A 14736-nucleotide genomic window follows, 5' to 3' on the forward strand; every position below is an offset into this window, starting at 1 on the left:
ACAGTGACCCAAAGTCCAGGGCAAATATCTCCTGTGCTCTTCAAGGTAAACTTGAATCACGTGATACACGGAATAATGTCAAGATGATTCCATGTGGCCAGTGCTGGGAAGAAGATGCACGTGGCACTTGGAGCGTCAATTATGGCTGAATTTGGTGGGAGAAATCAAGGAAAGTTTCCCTGAGCGGGCAATGACTGGGAACAGCACAGGCAATGGCCGTGAGGAGGGAGAGGACATGTGTTCCAGAGGCCTTGAAAAGGGCCAGTGTAACTGGAGAGGTACAGCAAGTCTCAGAGGTGCAGGCAGTGCCAGGGAAGGGGGAAAGTGAGGCACCCAGGGTGCAGATTTTAGGGAGGCTCGCATTTGAAGGGTGGTGCAAGTGCAGAGCCTGGATCGGAGAGTGAAAGCCTCCTTAAATTTGGCGCCCTAGACCCCTCACTGACTCCATCCTAGTCCTGGCCTAGGTGCAGGGCATTGTGGGTAGGGTGGTTAACCATCCTGGTTTGTCCTGGAGATTCCTGGTTGTTGTCCCAGTAAGGTCATACTAGGCCCCCTTTCAATCTGCTGATTGTCTCGTTGGATGATAATTCTTTGGTCACTCAATTTGTAGAGTCTGTATTTTATCCCATGGGAATGGGGAGCTACTGAAAGGTTTAGGTGAATGGAACATGGGGGCAAGAATGGAGGCTGCTGGGATCATCCAAGTGGGAGACAAGTGGATGGAGTAGAGAGATGCTTAGGAGGCATTCTGTCAGAACAAGGTGATGAATTGGATGCACTGGGTGAAGGCTTCCAGCTTCCTTGTTCCTCTGTATTGAAAGTCCTGGTCATTTCTCAGCCAGTGTTCAGCTGTGTTGCCTTGAGGCAATCCTTTCACCTCTCTCAGCCTGTTTCCATATCCATATAAGAGCTTCTCAGACCATTTGTCATAGAGGAGTCACTTCTTGGATTTAACATTTGCAAGTATATGTTTCCAGGGCCTTTGCACATGCCATTCCTTCTACCTCCTTCTCATCATTCAGGTCGCTGTTGAAATATGACTTCCATAGGAGGCCCTCCCTGACCACTTCTTCTCTGGTTTACTCTCTATCCTATTATAGTTATGTTTTTCCCTATTTGTTTATTTGCTTCCTATCTCCGACTAAAATCTAAGCCCATGAGAGCAGGAGCTTGCTTCTTCAGGGATGTATATCCATCCCCAGCACCTATGACAGCATCTGGCACATAGTAGATGCTTAGTAAATATTTGTTCGATGGAATGAATGGATTGAGTGAAAGAGTGAACGAATGAATGAATGAGTGAATGCTTTCCCTGCCACCTTAATGCCCCAAATCATTTAGCTGCCCTTCTACAAGCCCCTTCTGGCCTGGGAGCATCGATCTTGGAAGCAAGACATCTGGCTTGGGTTCAAATTCTGACTCAGTCATTTAACAGCTGAGTTTAGATAAATGGCTTAACCCCTCTCGCCTTCATGTTTCACTTTAAGCCCGACCTGGTAGAGATGTTGTGAGGATCCAACTAGATAGGAAAATGCCCCAGGCAAAATAGGTGCTTTTTATTCTTTTTATTTATTTATTTTTGCAGTAGCGGGCCTCTCACTATTGTGGCCTCTCCTGTTGCGGAGCACAGGCTCCGGACGCGCAGGCTCAGCGGCCATGGCTCACGGGCCCAGCCGCTCCGCGGCATGTGGGATCTTCCAGACCAGGGCTCGAACCCGTGTCCCCTGCATTGGCAGGCGGATTCTCAACCACTGCGCCACCACGGAAGCCCAAAATAGGTGATTTTTAAAAATATTATAAACTTGCATCTATTTATTTATTTATATTTATTGAAGTATAGTTGACTTACAATATTGTGTTAGTTTCAGGTGTACAGCATAGTGATTCAGGTTTTTGGGTTTTGGTGGGGTTTTTTTTGCAGATTATATTCCATTATAGGTTGTGACAATAGGCGCTTTTTAAAAGCTTTCTTTTCTTTTTCTTTCACAGTCACACCCTTCCAAGTCTGATCCCCCTTGCCCTCCCCACCAAGCACCTCAATACCTCCCTCGCACCAGAGCCTGCAGGGCCTTGCAGGTTGCTGGGCCCTCACGCACGCAAACATTTCCTCTCTCTAAAAGGGCAGGAAAAAATACCTTCCCGGCAACTGGTCGCGCAGTCCGCGGAGCGGGCGTCAGCGGAGGCGTCTGCGTGTGCGCACACGCATGCGCAGAAGAGCCCGGAGAACGGGTGGGGGGTGAAGAAGGGGCCGGCCTTTGAGCGACAGCGACGCAAGATGGCAGCCACCACGGGCTCGGGTGAGCGGGGGCGCCGGACCCGGCCGGCCGAGGGGGCATGGGCTCGGGCCGGGGGCCGGGGACCCGCGAAGGCCCTTGCTGCGGGGCCAGGGCCTCTGCGATGCCTCTGTCCCCTGGGCACCGTGGCGGCGACCCAGGCGGCCTGAGTGGGGAGGAGGAGCAGGCGGTGGCCGGAAGCACGGGCGGGGGCCTGAGGGGCCTGTGGGGCCTGTGGGCGGCGCGGCGAGGCCCAGAGGCTCCCCCGGGCGGCGTGAGGGCCCTGCTGAGAGGAAGGGCCGGGTCTCGCGGCGCAGCGGAGCGGCCAGAGCGGGTGAGGGGCGAGCCCAGAGGCACTGCCGAGGAGATCGGGGCTGGCGGCTCTTTAGGGGAGATCGAGGGGTCCCTTTGAGAACGAGGAGGCGCCCCAAAATGGATGGAAGTCCTTTATTTGGGTGCTGGGTGTCCGGGTGGGGGGAGGAGCCTTGGGATGTCCTTTTGGCGGGGACTTCGGAGAAGCCCCTCAGGATGGATGAGGGAAGAAAACAGCATCCTGAGGGGTGACTGAGAGGATCCCCCATTGGTAAAGGGCAGGGCTCCAGTGTTCGTTTGGGGGATTGGGTTAGCTGAGGAAATTTTTATGTTGATTAGAAAGGGGGAGTCTTGGGGTGGCTACTTTGGGGGGGATGAAAGGCATCTCCATAGGATACGTGAGAAGAGGAAAGGGATTTTTCAGATTCCAGAGGGATTTGGTTGGAGCAGCTGAAAGTGAAATGACCCCATCGTTACCAGGCCCCTAGTTTTGGAGGTAGATGTTAGGTTTTAGGAGGCAAGCTCCGAGCAGGGCGGTTAGTGGAAGCTTGCGATATTGGGTGAAGAACAGATGAGTTGGGAGCCCTGGAGGTGTCTGTCTGGGGAAGGGAGCCCCATGCAGTGGGTGAGAGTGGGAAAAGGTCAGGTTTCAGAGATGTTCTCTTTAGAGAAAAAAAATCTCCTTTGTTGGGTGAGGAAAGCGTACCCTAGGAGTGTCTGTTTTATGGAGACTGTCTCTCTCCCACTCTTTCGGGTGTTGGTAACATATGGGAGTGCAGCTCAGCAGTTCCCCAGTGGCTGGATGGGTTATGGGGAGAGGAACAAATAAAATGGGAAGTTTTGGGTGACTGGAGAAGAAAGCTGAGGTACAAGAGGGAAGGAGGGGGCTGCGCTGTGGGCCAGGGGGAGTTCTTCCAGGCCCTGGTAGGTAAAGGGAAGGAGCATTGATTTTGAGACTGGATTCACTGCTCAGTGTTCCTGAGATGCACCAGAGGATCAAATCCTGAAGGGTCTGTTTCAGAGCTAACACTCACAGCTGGGCATCAGGGGATGGACTCAGGTGGCCTTCTGGAAGAGGCAGGGTGATGATTGCGTGGGGAAGGTCCCGCAGAGGGGCTGATGAGGCAAGAGAGTCGGATTCTGGAAGTGCAGAATTTGGGAGTAACAGAGTGTCCCCCTTTTGGTGAGGAGGGTGTCCCCTGAGGTGCCTGGCAGTGAAATTGGCCAGTGAAGTCCTCCCAGAAGAGGTGACAGTGGGTGACGGCTGATGGAGGAAATGAACAGGCCCACCTGCCTGGGTACTGAAATCCTCCAGCTGTTTAAGGCCGCAGCAGCACTGTTAGGAGAGGGTTGGTGACCCAAAGCGAGCAGGGTGAGGGGAGTCTGTCTTTCCAGGATGTTACTCCTCTAGTATCCCAAGGGGCCATCTTTGTTTGATTGTTAGAGTGGGAATAGAAGGAATTGGAAGTAGGGGATCTGACTGAAGTCACCTACCCCAAGCTGCCTTTTACACTTAAAGCAGTGGGGTCTTCCTGGAGGATGAGGAAACCACACATCTTTTTCCTAGGTTTGGTTTCAGTTGGAACAGTGCTGAGTCAGTTCATTTACAAAGAGACTGCTACAGACATTCTCAGAAGAGAGAGGCTGAGTCAGGCCAGACTGCTGTGGGAAACGTCTCATGAGACTAACACCCCTGCCAGGTTGCTCTGAACTGGGGGTACACTGTGCCTGCAGCAGCCAGCGTTGTGATGGCTTTGCAGCTCAGCCCCTTGGCAATCACTTGAGATTGGCTACCTGTAATCCGGTTTAACAGCTCCTTAATTCTAACTTCTTGAAGCCCTGCCAGTTGAAGAGTGCTTCATAAATGCTGTGGTGGTCAGATAAACCATCGTCAGCTGCTGTCTAGTGGCATACAAGAGCACTTGGCATGGTTTAGATAACATGGAAGAGGTTTTGAGGTGCCTTAAAATGGGCTTCCCAGGGGCTTCCCTGGTGGTGCAGTGGTTGAGAGTCTGCCTGCCGATGCAGGGGGCGCGGGTTCGTGTCCCGGTCTGGGAGGATCCCGTATGCCGCGGAGCGGCTGGGCCCGTGAGCCATGGCCACTGGGCCTGTGCGTCCGGAGCCTGTGCTCCGCAACGGGAGACGCCACAACAGTGAGAGGCCCGCGTACTGCAAATAAATAAATAAATAAAAAGGGGGCTTCCCAGAACTCCTTTGTCTGTTTATTCAGCAGGTATTTATTAAGAATTTGCTGTGTCCCATTGTGAATAGTGAACAAGATGGACATAGCCCCTGTCCTTGAGGAGCTTCTGTTCAAGTCAGAAGCCCATTAAAGGAGTAAATAATTAAGATTTCAGATAACAGTAAACGCTATGAAGGAAATTGTGTGATGTAGTATCTGGAGAGGTGGTCAAGGAAGGCTTCTCCAAGGGGGGGTATTTGAACTGAGACAAATGATGGAAGGAGCCAACAGTGTGCGTCACAGGCAGGGGACGGGGAGGCTGAGTGGAAAGGCCCTGTGGCAGGACTGAGCTTGGCATGTTGAAAGAACAAGCTAAAGGCCTCCGTGTGCAAGGGAGGCTTGTTAAAGAGATGAGTTGGAGAGAGAGATGAGTTTGGATTTTATTCAGTGTGGAAGAAAGCCATTGAACAAGTACCTGGTCTGAAGTAAACGTTCAGTAAATGTTTGTTGAATGAATGAATGAGAGTCTTAAAAAGAGAGGAATGACAAGATCTGACCATTGCTCCCAGGCAGTAAGAGGAGTGCAGAGTGCTAAGGGAGGGAGCAGAAAGATCATATTTGGGTTAAACTAAAATGAGTGTACAGGCCTCTCTGCTTTCTAACCCTGAGAAGTCTTTCAGGTGTGGTCAGGGGCCCTGAGGCCTTCCTTAGGTTTAGAACAAACCTCTTGATTAATCTGTGCCCCTGGTTGCCAGGAAACAGCTGTGAAGCCTTTGAGTTCCTGTAAGGGCTGAACTTAGTTTTTTGTGGTCACTGCTTTCAACGCTTGGTGACAGCAGCTTCCCACCTCCTTTGCTTCTGCAGTGTGTGATTTCCTCATAGATCTTAGAGGGGTGGAACTGTGGAAAACCCACTGGAATCCTCAGGATGCTTGTGTTGTGACAGGTGACTTCCTCCTGCCTTGGCCAGGATTGCAGGGCCTCAAAGAGTAGCCCTTGGCTGCCAGATCTTTCCTCTCACCCAGCATCCCACAGGCTGCCCTGACAGTAAACCAGAAATGGAGTGCCAGCAAAGTAAGCCCTTTACATTTTAAATTTGCATACGTTGGAGTGGCTGCATACACTCACTCCTCTTACGAACATTTAACCAGATGGGCAGTGGAGGTTAGTAGTCTTCCATTCCATTCAAGGGAGTTGCCTAGAAAGAGCTGGAGCTGGCAGATGAGAACCGGTAGTCTGTTAGCTGGTCTCGTTCCCGTGTGTCTCACTGTGTGAGCATCTTCTTGTGCCAGTTGTAGCTAAGTGCCTTTTGTACAACATGGGCCCTGCTTTCATGAGAACTTCTTCATGTTGTACGCAGCTGAAGAAACAGCAGTCTGCTCTAGTGATGGAGGGGAAACGCTTTGTTGGGCCACTACAATCTATTGTTCCTCTTATGGATTGCTAGGGTCAATTTGATGATCATGATTTTCCCTTCACAATAACTTTAAAACCACCCTCTTCCCCCCACCATATTCTCTTCCTCCCTCCCTCTCTCTCAGCTGAAGTGTAGCTCTACAGTAGTTTGATAAATGTAGAATAGAGGATGTAAAGTCAGAAATCCTTTCTTTCTTTCTTTCTTTCTTTCTTTCTTTCTTTCTTTTTTTTTAAAGAGTAGACACCTTTATTTATTTATTTTGGGCTGCATTGGGTCTTTGTTGCTGCGCACGGGCTTTCTCTAGTTGCAGTGCTCAGGCTTCTCATTGCAGTGGCTTCTCTCGTTGCGGAGCACGGGCTCTAGGCGCACGGGCTTCAGTAGTTGCAGCATGTGGGCTCAGTAGTTGCAGCATGCGGGCTCAGTAGTTGCAGCTCACGGGCTCTAGAGCGCAGGCTCAGTAGTTGTGGCTCACGGGCTTAGTTACTCTGCAGCATGTGGGATCTTCCTGGACTAGGGATCGAACCCGTGTCCCCTGCATTGGCAGGCGGATTCTTAACCACTGCGCCACCAGGGAAGTCCCAGGAATCCTCTCTTTAATTCTGAAAGGCCCCAGGGAAGTATAGAGCAGCACATTTGGTGAAGTAGAGATGTTAACACTGTTACTTTTATATTACGTAAAGTGGTTTAGAGGTTTCCTAGTACTTCGACTTAACCTGCTATGTCATCTCATCCAACTCTCCACAACCTAGTGAGCTCACCAGGGGAAGTATTGGCCCCCCAATATTCCTGAAGGAGACTGATGGCTGCCTGAGGAGTGGTGACACTCAGATTAGAGCCCAGGGGGTTTTGACTCCAGTTCCTTCCCCAACCTGCTCCAGTGCCTTAGGAAGGAAATGGAAAGGCATGGATTCAGGCATGTGCTCTTCCTCAGTCTTGGCGTATTTAATCTTGATGAGAGAACAGGCTTTAATGAGAAGTGTCTGCCACCTGTAGCAGGAACTCTTTTTACAGCATCCCTGGCCACATTTTACCCATTCTGGGTAATGTGCTGTCTGATGAGAGTGAAGGCCACTTCTTGCTCTTGCTTATACTTTACACTCAATAACTCAACACTCGTTGGGCTTAGGGCCCCCTCATGTCATGTACAAAGTCAGTCCTTCATTGACATGCAAGCCCTTCAGACTTCTTTTTAAGCTGCACTTCTAAGGCTAACTATGGGTAGACACTGTATTAAATACATCATCTCGTTTCTGACAGCAACGTTTTGAAGCAGGTATCTATTGTGAAGGTGAGGAAACTGAGGCCCAGAGAGGAGAAATGATTTGCCTGAAGCTCAGAGCCAGTGACTTGCAAACCAGGGTACAGAACTGGGACAGCTCTGCTCCAGGACATATGCCCTTGTCCATATTAGCATTTTTCCAGCCCCCCATTGCCTGTTCTCCAGCTAGGCATCTCAAGTTCCTTCAGCCATTGGCAGGTCTGTTGACATTCCTGCCTTGGCGGATTAGTTCTTTCATGGGTGGATAGTAATGACACCAAGTATGATTCTTTCTTCATTGTCACGTTCACCCCATACAAGTTCAGTAGGTGTAACCCCAAAATAGATGGCAAATCCTCCTTCTCTCCATCGGCATTATTGTCGTTCTTGTCCTACCAGTACCACCTTTCTCTTGCCTAAAAGACTACAAAAGCCTCCTGCTTCCAGTCTTGCCCTTTTCTAATCCATTCTCTGTAGAGGAGGCAGAATGGTTTTTTACAGACAAGAAAACAGAAACTGCCACTCTCTGCAGAAAGCCCTTCCTGCTGCACTTAGAATAAAATCCATCTCTTTTCCATGGCCCACAAGGGCTTCCATGGCCTTGGCCTTGCCTACCCCTGAGCTCGCGTGATGTGCACACCTGTGCCCTTGCTCTTCCCCTTTTAGGAATGCTCTGCCTGCCTGTGACTGCCTGCTTCTCCTTCTTCAGGTCTCAGCTCTCCAGAAAGTCCATCCCTGCCCACCCCTTTCAACATAGTCTTCTCACTCATTATCACATCTCTGTTCTGTTCTAAAGTGCATAACCTTATCTGAAGGTTTCTTGTTTGTTTTTCCACATTTCTGTGCCTTTGCAGTAGGGCAGGAATAATCCTTGTTCTCTGCTATGTCCCTAGCACCCACATAGTCCCTGACATAGAGTAGGTGCTCAATAAATATTGAATGTTGCAGTGAATTAATCCAGGGTCTCATCTTGATGTAGCCAAATATATAAATTTACATATTTGGAGAAACATTGTATCTGATAGGGCAGAAGCAAAAGTGCCTGTTCAGCTTTTCAAAAAGGAAAGCTCTTGTCCTGATAAGTTGGCATTTATAGATGGACTTCAGCATACAATTAACTCTTTCTCTCCTTCCCTGACTGTCCTGAGGCACTTACCACACCTTATTCTTTGTCTCCACCCCTTTCAGAGAAAATTTGATCTTTGGCCTTGGTCACCCTAGCAGCAGAGAAACACAGGGTCTTGCATCTTGTCACCAGCTGTTTGTTGTCACATTGTCTAGACTGTAAAGAATGATAGATTGCTGCTGTTTCTTCCCCCAGATCAGTGATTCTCAAACTAGTATATATTAGTATCACCTGGGGGGCTTGTTAGATTGCTGGGCTCCACCCTCAGTTTCAGATTCGATAGTTCTATGGTGTAATGTGGTGTAGTGTTCTGGTGTGTGGCCTGAGGATTTACATTTCTAGCCGCTTCCCAGGTGATGTGTAGGCTGCAGGTCTGGGGACCATACTTGGAGAATCATTGTTGTGTAGAAGGAGAGAAGAAATATGCTCCTCTGGACAGGCCCTAACCAGGCACCCAGACTGCACTGCACTTGCCAGTTGCTCAGAAACAAAAGTTACCTGCCCCTGACTTTATGCCCACTTTTCGAGAACGTTTAATCCAGGTGCATCACCTTCCAGGCCTCCTTATTTTCAGAATGGTAGCAGCACCAGACTCCTAGCTCAGTTCACTGTCTTCCCTGAATGGGCAACCAGACCAGTTTCAACTAGCAGCTTTCTTTCCCGGAGAAACCTGTGAGGCTCTGCCATTTTAAATCAAGACCCAGGCCAGGCCAGGGTTTTCCAAGATTGGCATGCTGTAATAGCCGCTGCTTTGTGGCAGTGCTTTTCCCAAAAGGATGTTTTAAAGGGCTTCAAAATCCTTTTTGTACCACAAATATTTTAATATGTTGCTGTGTTTCAAATTACTGCATTAAATGTTTTACTAGGACATGGTGTAAAACCCTATCAAATATTCATACTTTTTTAACCTGGTTGTCATATTTTCTTTGTAATATCCTGCAGCTGCTGACTTTTCAGTTTATATTTAGCCAGGAGAAAAACTGGCTGACTTTTGATACTGACACAAATCCAGGAAAAATCCTTCTGGAGAGAAGAATTCTGAAGTAACAGGAACAAATGTTTTCTTTTTAAAAATCTTGGGTTACTGCGTTATTTTAGCACCTTGGTAGAGTTATCTTAACATTTTCATAGCTAACCTTTTAATACTTATAGTTTATTAAGATTAACAAGAGTCCATTTTTACATCCTCTATTGCCTCTTGAAGCTAGCTGTTCCTTCAGCTGCCTTTTAGGTGTCAGATTAACACACAAGTTTTAGGAACCTTAAAATTTAGCTTGATTCAATGGCTTCAAGTGCCATAGGAAGAAAATATGTTAGGGTATCACTGCGTTTTTCTGATCTGTTATGCTTCTGGTTTTTGACATATCTGGATTTAATTTTTAATATATTCACTGAAGTCTTTTGTTTAACGTGTCATGATTTTGAGCTTATTCTCTCCACTTGGGATGGAATGAAGTCCTCCCTGTGACTGATACACTCACAAGGTCTGCAGGAGCTCTGAACTCCACCAATATTTGGATTTATGTCCCTGGGGTAGCCCCTGAGGTTCTAGAACAAGGGTTATTTGGAGTCAAATGTTCTTGCTTTGTAGAAAATATTGGAGTTAGGCCATTTGGTGTTAAATGCTCTTGCTTTGTAGAAAATATTGATGTATTAACTTTGTATGCAGTTTCTAAATGGTTTGAAATATCAGTAACATGCTTTCATATATATTTTATGAAACAAAGTTCAATTTGTAATGAAGAATCCTTGACTTGTGTGGTGGGGGGAAAAAAACCAGTTTTCCCTCATTAAAAAAAAAGTTTCTCTAAAAGTCTTGATCACACTTCATTAAAAAATAAAACTACTTATCAAATTTTAATTATCTCAAAACAAAGAACCTTATCTTTGTTAAGGTATCTCAGTTATATGGTATCAGTGTCCAGTATTTTGGCCACAGTAGACCATATGAGAGGTTACAGTAGGAAAGGAAGAGGTACTGCCTTTTCTTCAATCAGGAAACATTTATTGAGTACCATTACATGCCAGGTAGCATACCAGATTCTGGGGAGGTAGGATTGAATGAGTCACAACTCTAACTTGAGAAGCTCCAAGAGTGAGTCAGACAACAAAAAAAGAAAGAAAATGAAATTTAAAGAAAAAGAAAAGGTACAGCACAGACATTGTGTGAAGGTAAAGGAGCATGGGGTTGGGGGTAAGGGGGCTCTTAGAGGACCTCCACAGACTGCCCAGCTCCGAGTTGAAGATTTGTGTTTCTTCTTAAGATCATATTTAAAATTTAATGTATAACTTTTCTTGGGCTATTTGAAATCCATACTAAGCCCCTTTGATAATCTTTTTAATATTAGACTCCCTTTTAATAGTGCTATGAATGTTTCCCTGCTGTATTTCCAGAAATAAACCAGAGTTAGAATTTTGTGACGTTGAGCATTATTCATTCTGAAATAACATCCCTAGCTAACACCCGGCCACCATTCATTTATTCAGCAAGCGTTTGAGTACATGCTTTGGCAAAGCACTCTTTGACGTATTGGAAATTCAGCAGTGAACAAAACAGATGAAGTTTTATTCTCAGGGAGTTTATGTTCACATGGGAGAGACAGACAGTAAACAACTAATGAAGTGGAAGAGAATACACTTAAAATGTCAAGTGGTAATGATGCTGTGAAGAAAAATAAAGCAAGATAAGGGAATGGGAAGTTGGAGCTTAGATGAAGAATAAGGGAGCCAGCCAGCCAGCCAGCCATTCCCAGCTCGGGGACAGAGAATTCTGGGGTGAGGCAACATCAGGTGCAAAAGCAAAGTCAGGTTGCCTCTTCAGGAACTTCAAAAAGGATGGTATGGCTGAAGGAGGGTGAGGAGCAAGGGAAAGGGTGGCAGGAAATGATGTTGGAGAAACAGGTAGGGCTCTGTAGGTGAGGTAAGGAGTTTGGATGCTAGTTGTAAGGGAAAGCCAGTGGAGGGCTTTGAGAAGGGGAGTGATGGGATCTAACTTAACAGTGGTTGCAGTGGGAATGGTGAAGATGATTGTATTTGGGATATATTTGGAAATGGGTTAGGTATGGGGTATAAGAGAAAGATCTCTTATCATAACTCCAAGATTTCTAGCCAGAGAAATCTGTTTGTGCTATATACTGAGATCGAAGAGTGGGTACTTTTTGTTTTTTGAGGAGTGCAAGGGAGTTTTGTTTGGAATTGTTTTAAGTTGGAGAGGCCTATGAGGCATATAAACGGAGATGTGTAGAAGGCAGTTAGTTGGAAATATAAACTGGAGAGTTACTAAGCTTCCTTGGTCTGGGTAAAATCACTTGGGGAGGGGGCAGGAAAGCAGCGGTCAGTGGGCTGTGCCCTGAGGCCTGGCAGCCAGTGTTTGCAGTCAAGGAGGTGAAGCCAATCAACTAGTGAGGTAGGAAGAGAGCCTGAGGCTAAGGGAAGAGAGTTACAGGAGGGAGTTATGGGTGCTGCTGAGAGCTCCAGGAACTTGAGGTAGGGGCTGAGAATTGACCACAGGATTTGGCTAGAGGGTGCTGCTTGGTGCCCCTGACAAGAGCAGTTTGGGTGAGTGACTAGCTAGAAAAGCCTGATTGGAGTAGGTGCAAGTAGAGTGAAGAATTGCAAACAAGGGGTCTAGACAGCCCTTTTGAGATTTTTTGCTAAAAATGAACAAAGAAATGAGTTGGTAGCTAGAAGGGGATATGGGATCAAGTGAGAGTTTTTGTATTTTATACTACGATGGATAGTACAGTGCCGATGAAGGTGATTCAATCTCTGTCCCAGGTATTACACAAAGTGCTTTTATAGGTTTTACCTCATTGGTTCTTCCTCACCACTTGTAGAGGCAAAGAGTATCGGGATCCCTGTTACGCTGAGGGTCAAGGATAACTTGGTGTAGTCACCCAGCTAGATTGCTGGAAAGTTGCAGAGCATGGATTTGAGCCTAGGTTCCTGGTCTTAACCTTCTGCTGAGAGATTATAGAATTTTCTCTAAATTATATTCTGACTCTTATTTGTGGGAGGTAACTTCGCCATTCCTCTGACCAACCTTTTTAAAATAGAGTAGTCGGGACTTCCCTGGCGGTCCAGTGGTTAAGACTTCACCTTCCAGTGCAGGGAGTGCGGGTTCGGTCCCTGGTTGGGGAGCTAAGATCCCACATGGCTTGCAGCCAAAAAAAACAGAAGCAGTATAGTAACAAATTCAATAAAGACTTTTAGAATGGTCCACATCAAAAAAAAAAAATCTTAAAAAAAAATAATAAAAATAGGTCAACCAGGTATCCTTACATTTGTGATTCTACTTCCGTGGCATCTAAAGATCGTTTATGTGAGTATACACATACGGGGAAGCATGGGTTGACTTTGTGTTTATCTTTTATAAAATGGAGTGTACATACCTTTTTATACTTTGCTCAGTTTTTTTATTTTTCAACGAATATTTATCTACAGACTACCATGTAAAGGCCAGTTGTTTTAATGTTTTTTTTATAAAAATGGGAACTATCACAACAGTCATGCAAATTAATGTGTGCTGCCTTAAATCTCTTTAACATCCCACCTACCTCAGCTTATAAGAAGTTCGATAACTTGTTCCGTTGTCACAAGTATTTGCTCTAAGCAAATGCTTCTGGCTTTGTATCCTGAGATGTTAGTAGTAACACATCTCTAACCTGGCCTCTAATCCTTCAGCCCATCCTGAACATTACCTGGGAGATTTGCCTTATCTCTTGCCCTGCTCAGAGCCTTTTGCAGCTCCCCACTAATTACCCTCAGGATAAAGTCCTCTTAGTAACATGGCCCCACCTCTTTAGCTTTCATCACATTCAGAGGGGTCTATGACCCCCTCAAAGATTAAGAAACGTTGCCCTATGATTATATTTCTCTCATACGTTCTAATACTGTTTTGTTTTCTTGAACTTTGTATGTGTATCTTGTTTCCATAGTGAGACTTTATACTCTGATTGGGAAGCTCCTGTTTTTATTTCTTTCATAGCCCCAATAAGGTCTAGCATGGTGTTGGATAAGTGATAATTATTGTACTGAAAGAAAGTGTGTGTACATATATATTACTAACAAATTTATAGGTAGGGAAATTTTGACAAACAGGTAACAAGCGTAGCTAACATTTTAAAAAATTGCAGTCCTGAAATGTGTGGATTTTGCTTGTAAAGGTGGAATGAGCTCAGTTTTACACACATTAAACATGGTGAACCCTAGATGGTTCCTTACTAGATAGAGTTCAGTATACCAGCTAACCAGATGGTTCCTTACTAAATAGAGTTCAGTATACCAGCTAACCAGGTGCTAATCAGCCACTTCTATTTAAATATCAAAAAAAGCTAAATGAATCACTGCATAATTTGTAAATTTTTGCAGTTCCTGATTTCTGCTAGCTGTAGTTATTCCCCAGACTTCACTTTTAGTCAATTTTTGAGTGAAAATAAAAGTTTATGGCTTAGGAAAAATGAATTAAAAAAGTAACAGTCCTCTTTAAAAGCTATCTAGGGACTTCCCTGGTGGCGCAGTGGTTAAGAAGCTGCCTGCCAGTGCAGGGGACATGGGTTCGATCCCTGGTCCAGGAAGATCCCACATGCCATGGAGCAACTAAGCCCGTGCGCCACAACTACTGAACCTGTGTGCTGCAACTACTGAAGCCTGTGTGCCTAGAGCCTGTGCTCCGCAACAAGAGAAGCCACCGCAATGAGAAACCCGCGCACCGCAACGAAGAGTAGCCCCCGCTCACCGCAACTAGAGAAAGCCCGCGTGCAGCAACAAAGACCCAATGAAGCCAAAAATAATAATAAATAAACAAATAATTTTTAAAAATAAAATGAAAAAAATAAAAGCTATCCACTTTGTGGACTTAAATTCTTCGAGATTTTGCTAAATAAAGGTTAACTGAGTACTTAACTGCCCAATGCCAGATTACAACGTTTAGCAACCTTTACTTACCCTTACCCTCAGAGGGTTTAAAATATCCTCTGAGCTAAACCTAGGATATTAGGGCTTAAAGGGATTTTTGAGAACAATTAGGTGACCTCGGATGTTGCAGAGTAGTGTCCCATAAGCAGAATCTGACCCATAGACATTTGGCCAGGGCAAAGGCGTGACTGTCCCCTTTAGAGAGGATGTGTATTCTCCAGCTCACCTCAGTTCTTAACACTTCCTGTTGTTT

At 46.1% G+C, this 14736-nt stretch overlaps 1 protein-coding gene across 3 annotated transcripts in view; it reads left to right on the forward strand.

Moving 5' to 3' along the window:
- Positions 1 to 2207: 2207 nt before the first annotated feature.
- Positions 2208 to 14736, forward strand: part of UBE2V1 (ubiquitin conjugating enzyme E2 V1) — a 50821-nt gene continuing 38292 nt past the window's right edge. For 2 of the 3 annotated variants that reach the window (XM_060125182.1, XM_060125184.1), the window contains exon 1: positions 2208 to 2297. In XM_060125182.1, coding sequence (XP_059981165.1) covers positions 2276 to 2297 — 22 coding nt within the window. In that variant the 5' untranslated portion in view covers positions 2208 to 2275. Of the gene's footprint in view, positions 2298 to 2587; positions 2608 to 14736 lie in introns of those variants that run through there. The other variant, XM_060125183.1, reaches the window with a different exon arrangement.

Source organism: Lagenorhynchus albirostris, chromosome 15 (assembly GCF_949774975.1).
Source record: "Lagenorhynchus albirostris chromosome 15, mLagAlb1.1, whole genome shotgun sequence".
NCBI classification, from domain to species: domain Eukaryota; kingdom Metazoa; phylum Chordata; class Mammalia; order Artiodactyla; family Delphinidae; genus Lagenorhynchus; species Lagenorhynchus albirostris.